Raw genomic sequence first — 12192 nt, forward strand, 5'->3', positions numbered from 1 at the left:
CTCAGTGGAGATAGAGTTCCATTACTCCCTCCCCCAAGTGATTGCCTCTATCACCTTAAAACAAGCTGAACCCTGGGCTTCAGTTTCATCAACAACAGAATGAGGGTGATGAACTACTCCAAGTTTCCTACCAGTTGAAATACTCAGTGATTTTTTAATGGGATGGAAGGAAGGTTGGGAAATGCGGGGAGAGTGTTCATGGACATTTTCTAAGGCATCACTAACTTCTAGTCAATAAACTCAGAAGGAAGTGAAGATGGGAGTGGGGGAGGAGGAAAGGCTCTTTTAAGTGGAGGGTCTCAATTCATCTTGCAACCAAATTGTCTTTGTTTGTTTGTTTGTTTCTAGAAAGGAGTATGTAAATGATTAAATGGAATTTCTGAATGGGTATTTTAAAAATACTTTTTGTATTTATTCATTCAATAAATATGTATTTAGAGCCTAATATAATGTCAGGAGTAGTGGTAAGTACTGAGGATACAAGGATGAATTAAACACAACTCCTGCCTTTAAGGAACTCATGATCTGTGAGGGAAAGGGGCAAATACACAACGAATTGCAATGCAACAAGATGGTGTTAAATATAATAAATATAATAAGCACCATAGAGTAATTGAAAAGGAAGCAATTGGTTTTGCCTTGGAAAGTTGGGGAAATGTCATGGAAGACATAACAGTTGACCTGGATAAGTTCCGTAGGCAAAGACTGGAATGAACATTTTTACTTAAAACAAGAACAACAAGGCTCATTGTAGACTTTTGAGGCAATCTAGATCAGACTTAAACAGCGTGGTAGGGGATTATATGAAAGAGAACATGAAAAGTTTGCAGTGTTGGGAGTATATTTTCAGTAGGGAAGAAGACATTCTTCAGATAATGCCATCAATTTTACCGAAAAGATTTTATGATGTTATTTTGTAGACATGTTGTAACATTGGAAATATACTTGCATTGACTTAGGATAAACTAGGGAAATTTCACTTAATGGGCAAAGGAACATCATATATGGTGACAGAGTAATATTATTTTTAAAATACTCACTACTTCGCTGTATAGTAGAAACTAACTCAACATTGTAAAACTATAACCCAATAAAAAATAAAAATAAATAAAATTTACTGTTAAATAAATAAAATACTAAAATTTCCCCTTAATATCTTTTCTCTGATTTATGTGACATAAACAAACTACATAATGGTGTGAGGGACTATATAGGTTTTATTGCCACTTGTTTGGTATTGCCTGCATAACTCATTCTCAGTACCAGTTGTGGGTATCAAACTAAGTGCCATAAAACATATCATGCCACTCCACTTCCTACACCTTCCATACAGCCAAAACTTTAGTGCTCACAAAAATACTTATAAATGAATAGTTAGTAGTGAAAAAAATTTTTTTTTGTTTTATTTAGATTACAGATCCCCAGTCTGCAATAAGAAAAGTAAATGTTGTAAGGAAGATTTATGTTACTTCTCTGCAGGATCTCATATTATCTGGCAAATTCCTTCCCCAAAGAAAACCACTTTTCAAAGATATCCTCAGTAAATGCATACTTGGATTAACATAAAATTGGCAAAGTCACTTGTGTCCACACATTTGAATTCATTTGTAAATAACGACTACTCACTTCCTTGCTTCCCCACCCCGGACCAGACTCCAAGCATCACAGGTGCCGAAAGACTTACAAAAAGGAATGAATAGGAACAAAAGGATGTAGGCGCCAGAAGGAAAACAGAATCTCCCAGAACAAAATTAATCTCAGAAGGAATAGCAGATCCAATACCAGGTATTACGGAAGTTTAAACTGCTTTTTAAATGGTGAGATAATGCATCAAATTTATTACTTCTACTATGCCTGTCTGATTTGCTTAACCTTTAAGTCAGGCTTATCTTGAGGGATAGATTTCTCTGCTAAGCACATAAATAGGTGTTAAACCTGTATTGATTTTTTAAGGGTGGTGGTCAATAAACTTTACGGTTTTTTTAAACTTTTACTTTATGCCTTAAGGACCAAATGATGATTTCTATGATCCCGAAGTTTCACTACTCGTGAGTTACTGAAGAAACACAGCTCTGACATACACTAGAAGAACCGCAAATAATCTTTAATTTACCCCCCACAAAACAGCTTGGAGGTCTGACCGGAAATGTCTGGGTAGAGTCCTGCTGAAGTTCCAAGTCTCAAACAAAAAGTCCAACACAACGTGTGCACAGTGAGTTTAAATTTATGGTAATTAAAGTCATCCAGATGGTAGCTGCATTAATCAATGAAGAGGCAGTATTTATCTTGGGACAGACGATTCTGAAACCCAGAATGAGAAAAATCGCCAAGGAGGGGGTGGGGACAGTTAATAAGAGCCCCTGGGAAAAGTCCTTCAACTAGGATTGGAAAATAATACGTTTGAATTGGAATCTTTTTGAATGTAAATCTCCCCTAACAGCAGGAAAAGGGTCCTCTAGCCCACCAAGCTTTGGGCAGGAAGGGAGTAAACGGAACTGTAAAACAGCCCGCTCAGCTGTTTCTGGTTTGGGACGAGGAGCAGAGAAAGGAATCGCGATGTGGGAACTGAGTATTTGTGTCGCTCAAAATAACTCGAAGGGTCAAATAACGAACTCCAGGCAAAGCGCTGACAAGCCTCCCCCTCTGTAGCACCCTGCGCTGGGTTTCCGTTCAACTTCCCCTCCCTCGCGAGGACTAACGGCAGGCGCGGCCCCTTCCCACGCGGGGCGCGGCGAGCGCGGACAGCTCCCCTTGGAGCAGACGAGGGCGGGAAGTCCGCGGCCCGTTGGGCTAGGGCTGGCGGGTGCCCCTCCACGTTCCCGGAGCCGGCTGGGCCGGACAGGCCTCAAGCCTTCTCCGCCCCGGCTGGCCTTCCAGAGGCGGCGGTGGCGGCGGAGGCCTCACGGGCCGCCCGCCTGGCCCGCGAGCCGCGGGCGCGGGGCGCCGAAGGGAGGCGGGGCGAGGCCGCGGGGCGGAGGGGGGCGGGAGGTGCATCCTGGGAAATCCACCAACATGGGGCGCAGCGACCGCCGCCGCTGCCGTGAGTCCCGGCTGCGGATGCCGCCGCTTCTCTGACGCCCAGCTGGGGCCTCGCCGCGCACCGCGGCTCGGGTTTCCCCGACACAAACCGGCCAGCGCGCCCTTCACCCGTCCGCCCGCCGGGGCCATGTGAGGGGGCCAGCTCCCTCCGCCGCCGCCGCCGCCTCCTCCTCCTCCTCTTCCTCCCCCCGCCCCCTCCCTCCCCTCCCGCCCCCCTCTCGCTGCGCCCTAGAGGAGCCCCCGCTGCTGCCCGCCCTCCCTACGCAACCCCCACGATGGACAGGAACTACGCGACCTCCGGCTTCGCCGACCCCCCGCCGCCGCCCGCACCCCCCGCCGCCCCCGCCAACGCCACCGCACAACCCCCCGCCCCCGCCTGGGCCTACGAACCCCGAGCCGCGGCGGCCGCCGCCGCCTCCAGCAGCAGCTGCAGCAGCGGCAGCAGCCCCAGCCTCAAGGCCAGGTAGGGAGGGTGGGCGGCGGGGTCGTGGTGAGCCAGGAAAGGCCAGGGATGCGTTTGGGGCCTTCGCCCCTGTGCAGCCCCGCCCAGGGGTCCGGGCCGGCTGGGAGCCCTCCGCTCGTCTCTTCGCCCTAGCCCTGGCCGGGAGAGACGGCTGAGGACTCCTGTGGGGTGGTCTCGGGGTGGGTGCGGGCGCCCAGTGCGGGACTCGCAGCCAGGGCTGGTCGGGGACCGTGGGTAAAACGGAGGGTTGGGCGGGAGTCGTGGGTCCCCGTCACCTCCGGGGTCCGGGCTCTCACATGGTGAAGTTTGGGTTCGTGGCTGAACTCGGCGATCAGGGAGACTCGGGACTGGTTCTGGGGGTACGAGGGGGGCGCTGAGGGGTTCGGGGCAGTGACATTCCATTGTATTGGAACCGACAATGTGGTCTTGGGGGCCCCGGCGGTGAGTGTGAGGGCGGGGGAGGCGGGAGAGGAAGAGGCGCGGAGCTGCGTCCCTGACATTGGGGGACCCGGGAGGGCTGTGCTGCGGGAGAATCCCGGGGGCGTGGGCCCTAGGAGGGGGCCCGTTGGGGCGCGAACGCTGCGCCGTGGCTGGGTGACATATGTTTGCAGTGGTGGCCAAGATGAAGCTATTTCTCGTATACAGGTTCAAAGTTACTCTTGGGTGTCCTCCTCTTTTAACAACAGCAGGAAGTATGGAATCTCTCTTTGCCTTGGGGTGACTAAAGTTGGGAAGAAATTGGAGGTGAGGGGCGGTCGGTGAAGGCCATAAAGGTTGAAGAACAGAAGCATGCTTCTCCATCTCGGTTTCTGAAGCCCCGGTTCATTATGTAGCGTGGGGTTCAAGAGTTCATCTTTGCTCCAGCATGACCAAGGGAATCTAAAATGTTGACTCTTACTAGATATTTAAGCTCGCGGGAAATGTGTAGTAGTGCCACACTGTGAAACGTGAAACGGTCCATTTGAATGATAACTGGAAGGCGTGGTTTGGTTTGGACCATTCGGGAGCGGGGTGTTTTAAAGACACCTCTGCCGAACAATGAAGAATCTGGTAGGTGCAGCTTCTGATTACAAGGACCAGGGAATCCTGGGTTGCTAATGACTTCATCCTCAGCTACCAACAGGAAGCTTCGTGGTTTTATGATCTCATCAGATTTCTTTATTATTGTCACAACAGAAGTGAACTTTTTTTTTTACTTTATATATTACAGTATTCTAGGTTATCTTCTTTGTTTTTATAAAAGTTCCACGTTCATGATTTGGAAAATATGTGCGAAGAGTAGCTGGTCTTTGTCTTAGATAGTACCTTGGGGTGATTGTGAGAGAATGAGAAAAAATTTGTTCAAGAAAAGGGAAGTATGCTTTCTTAGAAGATTTTAGGTCCTTTGTTTAAAAGAGATGGGGTTAAAAAAATAATGTGATGTGCCAATTTGGAGCTAAATACGTAAATGCTGAGACTTTTCAGAAATAGTCATAACTTTGTATTATGTACAGTTAAGACATTTTAAGGAGTTTTATGAAAAATGTATGGCACTTTTCCCTTTTTTTGTTTTTTTGGTGGTAATTTGACTATCATTTTTTAAGTAGGTTTTGCATCAAATACCATAATTTACAAATTAAAATTACTTTCTCTTCAGGGAACAGCAGTGATAGGTATTTGTGCAGCATATTTTATGTTTTAAATGACAACTGTTTTATTAGGTACATGAAACAAATGCTATCTAGTTATTTCTGTTATTTCTTTTAGCAGAATACTTCTGAGTCAAGAAACTAAAATCTACTTGTCATATTTTCCAAATGTTATTTATCAAAGTAACAAAGAATGACTTCCCAAACACATTTGAAAACAGTAAGTAGATTTATTTGGAACACATAATCTAAAAGGGATTTATTTTCTGTTTATTGGAAATTACTGATTCTTAACTGCTAAGCCCCTCCCCTCTTAAAATATATTTTGGGGGTGGAGTTAGCTAAATTATAGCATAGAAAATGCAGGCTTTCCCCCTCCCCCATCAACTTGCTTTGTTAACATCTTGTGTTAGGATCAGGCCATCTGTACAGGGCTACACACACTTCTTAATTGTACCTCATTTTATTCCTCAAACTGTGATGTCCTCGCTCATTTCAGTTCTATAAAAAATACTGAATCTGAAATATGCCCTTTAAGTATTCTGTGCTTTCAGGAGCCTACTCATATTTTTGTAACATTTAAAAAAGCTGTTTCATAATTTGTGTATCAGTTGAATATTTTTGTTCCCCCTTTTGGCAGTTTTTCTTGAAGGTGGAAATGAATACTAGTTTTGATGACGTAGTATGGATACTTAACCATAAGGAGTTAGCCTCTCACCTTGTTTCCAGTAACCTATTCAGAAGCTAACAGATGGTAATGACATTCAGTTGTTACAGACGTGGGATCTTACATCCTACCTTATGTCTTTACTTGGTCCTGAAATGAAACATTTTCATCAGTTGGTAGGAAACAGCATAGTAAACAATTTTTTGGTATAACAGCTCCATAAGGTATTAGGTATTTCCATTGTTTTAACAATTGAAAAATAAAGCGCTAATGGGAAAACTCAAGCATTTTATTGATACCTTAAATAGAGTGTATAGAGAGATTTCTGAATGTTTCTAAAATAGTGCTTAGTACGTATATGGAAGTTCAGAGATGGGACCTGGTCATATATTGATATATCTCCATTTATTTGGGATCTTCTCAGTTTCAGGGACCAAATGAGCATATCTTTGCCTATCACCATGTGGTTGGAAATACTCTTTATGGGGCTAGTTTAAATACTATAAATACCTCTCCATGCTTTTGGAAATAAGATGATCATCAGAAAGCTACAGACCTGCACCTTTTCTCTCCCTGACATTTGTATCTTGTACAGAACAGGAAGAGACAGACTGTTTCATCATGGTGATGATACATGTTGTGCTTAGTCACACCAGAAAGTGACTAAATGGAAATGTTGTTTTAAAATAGAATTATATTTGTTTTTTGCCTTTTTGACTTGAAACAGCCTTTTTTTTTTTGCCACCATTTTTTAAAATTTCCTAATACATAAGTTCTTTCTGATTATAGTATGAATGCAGTGAGTGTGAGAGGTACCCTTCTGTAAAAGAAAACAATGATTACCTTCTCTAAAAATGGTCAGCTACTATATTGAGGACTTTTTGAGTAAGTTTTAAATCTAACGTTTCCCTCAAGGCTTTTGTAATGAGACCTGTAAGATCACAATTTATAAGGAGTAGAGACAATCCCAAATTTGTGAAAGATTATCAACTTCTGTTGTTCAGAAAGGATTTTCCCATAAAAACAATGTTGTAATAGTAGCTATCATTTACTGACAACTAATTTGTGCTAGCTACTGTTTTAAGTGATAAACACCCACACTAGTTTATTTAATCCTCACAGTAGTCTTTTGAGGTAGGTATTATTTTTACCTTCTCCTTTAAGAATTGGAAACTGAGGCATTGTGACATTAATAAACTTAGACCCACATAGCAAGTAAGTAGTGGAGCTGGGATTTAAACCTGGGCATTGTGGATCTAAAGCCTGCATGTTTCATTACTGTACTGCACTACATCATGGTAAGATAGTCTAATGCTGTAATCTACCTATGTAATGGGCTAATGACCTTTTGTAACTGGCCTGGAAACCTAACCGTCATTAATATCCTTATTTCAGTGTTCTTTATCACCACTGTCCGTTTGTTTTCCTGATTGAAACATGCTTCCTTTCACTTCCATAGCACTGTCTATTGTGGTTTTCCTCCTTCCTGGCCCACTGCTTTTTCCTCTTCTTCACTAGTTCTTACTCTTCTATCTCCACATGTTGTTTCCTTGGGGCTTGGGATTGATAGGATTTCTTGTCCATTCTGTGCTTTCTCCTGAGGATATCACATCCATGCCCGTTACTTTAAATACCATCTCTGGAGATGCCCATATATGTGTCTAAAGCCCAGACCTCTTCTGAGCACCTAATCGCGTATCCATCTACCTCTTTGAGCTTTTACTTGGGTGTATAGCGAGAATCATTAGTGGTGAACTCATACTTTCCCCATCCACCCGACCTCTGCTTGTCTAGTGAGTCCTTTCTCAGTAAGTCGCGCCTCTGTCCACCTAGCTTCTCAGGCCACAACCTGAGAGTTGGGTGTGCTCAGTCACCAAGCCTTGCTATTTTTTTTTATCTCTTAAATATATCTTGAAATTGTCTACTGTCTGTTTCTACTGCTCCACCCTGATCCAAGCCATTATTTTTCACTTGGATAACTAAGTAATCTTAAACCTTTTCTTTCCTTCCTTCAATTCATTGTTTTATTTTTTTATTCTTTATTTTTTTATTGACGTCGAGTTGATTTACAAAGTTGTAGCAATCTCTGCTGTACAGCAAGGTGACTCAGTTCTACACATATATATATATTGGTTTTTAAAATATGAATTGGATATAGTTCCTTGTGCTTTACAGTAGGACCTTATTGTTTATCCATTCTAAATGTAATATTTTTCATCTACCAACCCCAAATTCCCAGTCCCTCCCTCTTCCTCCCCCCCCTTCAATTCACTCTCTTCATAGCATTCAGAGTGAGTTTTAAAAACACAGATCTACCAGTTTGATCGTGTTGCTCCTTTGCTTGAAACCTTTCCATTGCTACTCCTACACCTTAAGGTCAAGTTTTTAAAAATCTGGAATGTGTTGTGTATGGCCCTGCATTTACTGGCCAATGTAAAATTCCTTGGATCATCCTAAATTCCTTTCTACCTTAAAACCCTGATACGTGCTGTTACCTCCACCTAACTAATTCTCACCCCTTCCCTACCTCCCAACCTGACTTCTTAAGGTATTTCCTGTTAGAAACCTCCTGCCTTTCACCCTCGGCCCCCTGTTACTTTGAGCAATGGTATATGTTTACTGTGCTTCCACAAAATTCTTAGAAATATAACTACATACTTATATGCTATTTATGTAATAGATACCTTCCTCTTTAGAATGGAAGTTCTTTGAAGGACACTATCTGTTTTGCCTGCTGCTGTATACCTGATACTTTAGTGTCTGGCACATAATAGGTGCTTAATACATATTTATGACATGAAAGCCAGAACTCTGCTTTAGTGTGGGAATTGAAAGCCCTTCTTTTCCTTGCTGCAGTCTCTAGTACCATTCCCCATCTTCCCCCGCTACCCTGTAGGAGGGACCAGGATGTAGGGTTTAGGGCATTTGTGATTGTCCTTGGTTGGAAGTATGGAGATGTAGGCTGCTGCTTGCTTGCTGCCTTTCCTTGCCATGCTCTCTGGGACAATTTGAGTACTAAAATGTGTATAGCAAAACACAGTCCAGGATTTTTCTTTCATTCATTAAACAAATATTTGAGTGTCCACTATATACAAGGCACTGTTGCCTTTATCAAGTATTATATTTCTTCAGTGAAAGCTTGAGAAATCAAATGGCAAACATTCATTCACTCATTAGAATGTACTGAGCATCTCTGAGTTTCTGTTACTAAGCTAAGTTCTACAGGGTACCATAAAGATGAAAGAGACACTGTCCTGCCTCTGAAAGAACTTGTGATCCAATAGATGGAGTGTAACCTTTAAAAATTGTGAAACAGTATATTATACACCTGTAACATATAGGTGTAATACAATATTGTACATCAACTATACTTCAATTTAAAAAAAACAACAACAAAACTTGTAATCCAGAAGGGTGACAGGATGATATACTTGCTGCCTCTCTACTTGTCTTCTAAATGTTGGAGTGCCCTTCAACAAGTGACACTTGGAGCTCCATCCTTTTTCTTCTCTTTCAACTCACCCTCGGTGAAGTTGCCATATATATTAAAAGATTTTCAAATTTATATCTCTAGATTCATATCTAGGTATCTTCCTGTCATCTCCATTTGGATATTGAATAAGTATTTAAAACATAATATGTCCAAAACATGATTATCACCCTAACCCCCCAACCAAGTCCTCCTTTCATCTTCCCTACCTCAGTAAATAATACTACCGTCTACTTTGTAGCTCATGCCTGAGTTTGGAGCCATCTATGATTCATTTCTCTCCTCCCATATCCAGTCCCTCAGTAAATCCTGTTGGTTTGATCTCCATATATATAATTTCCCACATGGACAATTGCAGTTGCCTCCTTGTTTCTTGCTTTCCTTGTTTCTACTTTAGCCTTTCTAGAGTTTATTAAACGTGCATCAGCCAGAGTTAACATTTCAAAATATAAATCAAATAATGTCATTACCCTCCTAAAACCTCCTAGTGTTACTCAGAGGAAAATACAAAGTCCTTATCATGGCCTACAAGGCCTTGGCTAATTCTCCAACCTCATCATTCCGCTCCCACCACCATCCTTTAGCCACATGGGCCTTATTTCTGTTCCTGAAACATGCTGAGATATTTGTGTCTTAGGAATTTTGCAGTAGTTGTTCTTTTTATCTGAACTTCCTTTACAGGTCTTTGCTTTGCTGCTTCTTCTGGACATTTAGGTCTTCTCCTACATGTTACCTCCTCAGCAAGGCATTCTCTGGCTGCCCTATCTAGAGTAACTTCTCGTCACTGTATTACAGCACAGAGTTTTATTTTCTTCATAGCGTTATCACTCTCTGAAGTAATTTTATAGATTTATATGTATAATTTATCACTACCCTTTCCCCATTACCACTAACCACTACTAATAGAATGCATATTCCATGAGAACAGGAAGCTGTCTTGTTCACATCTGTAGAAGGCAGTTTAGAGAAATGGTTGATGGCATAAGCTCTGAAGTCAGAATTTGGGGGGATTATATTTTGACTCCAACACTTGCAGTATGATCTTAAACAAGTTTCTTAATTTCCCTGTGCCTGAAGTTCCCTGTGTGAAAGGAGGAAGCTTTTTTGAAGATTAAATGAGAACACAGAAAAGTGTTCAGAATGGTGTCTAGCATATAGAATAGCGTATAGACTATTAGCAATATTGGGACTTCCCTGGTGGCGCAGTGGTTAAGAATCCACCTGCCAGTGCAGGGGACATGGGTTTGAGCTCTGGTCCTGGAAGATCCACATGCCGTGGAGCAGCTGAGCCCTCGTGCCACAACTACTGAGCCTGCACTCTAGAGCCCACGAGCCACAACTGCTGAGCCTGCGTGCCACAACTACTGAAGCCTGTGCACCTAGCGCCCGTGCTCCGCAACAAGAGAAGCCACTGCAGTGAGAAGCCCACGCACCGCAACGAAGAGTAGCCCTTGCTCGTTGCAACTAGAGAAAGCCGGCGTGCAGCAATGAAGACCCAATGCAGCCAAAAATTTAAATTAATTAATTAAAAAATAGAATATTAGCGATATTGTCAGCACGTAGAACAATGTCTGGCACGTTGTAAGTGCCTGTTAAGCATTCAGTGAATAAATGAAATAACTATAGTACTAGGCAGAAGATTTGTTTCTTTTTAAGAAGTATGAAAATGTTTGGGGGCTTCGAAGGAAAAATTATAATCGAGTTCAAGGGGATCAAGGAAGCATTTTTCAGGTGTATTGCATACAAACTGATCTGAATTATTGTTAACGTTGAGTAAATGGAATAAAGTATTAGCAGAAAGAGGGAGCTTCCAAGAGCAGGTGTTCCAAAGAGAGAGGAAGTGGAATCTGCTGGACTGGTTAGGGCTGGTTCTTGAACTGGCACAGCATCACTTCTGGCGCAGTCTGCTGGTCAAAGCAGTCCTGGGCCTGGTGAAGAGTTATGGGAGGGAGACTACACAAAGGTGTGTTTCATTGGGGAGGTCACCAGAGTAATACTCTTGAACAGGGTATCAGTACTAGATTTTGGAGGACTTTTGATGACAGGCCATGGAGTTCAGTCTCTACAGCTCAGTAGGGAGCTTTGAAATTCACGTTTTTGAGAAGAATGGTGGTGATGATGACGATGATGATATTAGCAAGAAAAGTGTTTTAATAAGATTAATTTGGCAGTCAAGTACAGAATGGATTAAAATTGGCAGAGGTAGAAAACAGGACACCAAATGAGAGGCAGTTCATCAGACCAGACAGGAGGGAGGTGGTGTGAGGGTTCTCCAGAGAAGCACAGCCAATAGGGGATATATAATATAAATGTGTCTGCTCTCTGCAGCCTTGAAACCAGGGAAGCCTGTGGTGTAATTCAGTCTGAGTTGTAAAGACTTGAGAACCAGGGGAGCTCATGATGTAAATCCTAGTCCAGGGGCAGGAGAAAATGAGATGAGGTGTCGCAGCTCAAACTGTGAGACAGGCAAAAGAGGACAGATTCCTCCAGCCTCTCCATGGATTGGATGATGCTGGCCCACACTGGGGAGGGCAGTCTGTTTTACTGACTTCACTGATTCAAATGCTAACTCATCCAGAAACGCTCTCACAGGCTCTCACAGGCACACCCGGAAACAGTGGTTAATCTGGGCTTCCCATGGCCAATCAAGGTGACACGTAAAATAATCATCACAGAGGGGATAGGAGACTGGTGGTGATACTGGTATAGAAAGGAAGGAATGGATGTGAGAGACATTAAAGATCAAATTGCCTGAGATTGTTGACAAGGGTACAAGTTAAAAAGTAAGAACAAGGGAAATATTGTTGACCTTTTTCTGGTGACTGGAGAATGATGCAGTGAAGAAAAATACCTAAAATGTGCACTCATTTTGGTCAACAGATATTCCATGTACCTCCTCTAGGCA

General features: G+C 42.9%; 1 protein-coding gene across 4 annotated transcripts in view; it reads left to right on the forward strand.

Annotated features, from left to right (window-relative positions):
• Positions 1-3314: 3314 nt before the first annotated feature.
• Positions 3315-12192, forward strand: part of QSER1 (glutamine and serine rich 1) — a 79100-nt gene continuing 70222 nt past the window's right edge. For all 4 annotated transcript variants that reach the window (XM_065881996.1, XM_065881998.1, XM_065881997.1 and 1 more), the window contains exon 1: positions 3315-3502. In XM_065881996.1, coding sequence (XP_065738068.1) covers positions 3315-3502 — 188 coding nt within the window. The remainder of the gene's footprint in view (positions 3503-12192) is intronic.

Source organism: Phocoena phocoena, chromosome 8 (assembly GCF_963924675.1).
Source record: "Phocoena phocoena chromosome 8, mPhoPho1.1, whole genome shotgun sequence".
In the NCBI taxonomy this organism is placed as follows: domain Eukaryota; kingdom Metazoa; phylum Chordata; class Mammalia; order Artiodactyla; family Phocoenidae; genus Phocoena; species Phocoena phocoena.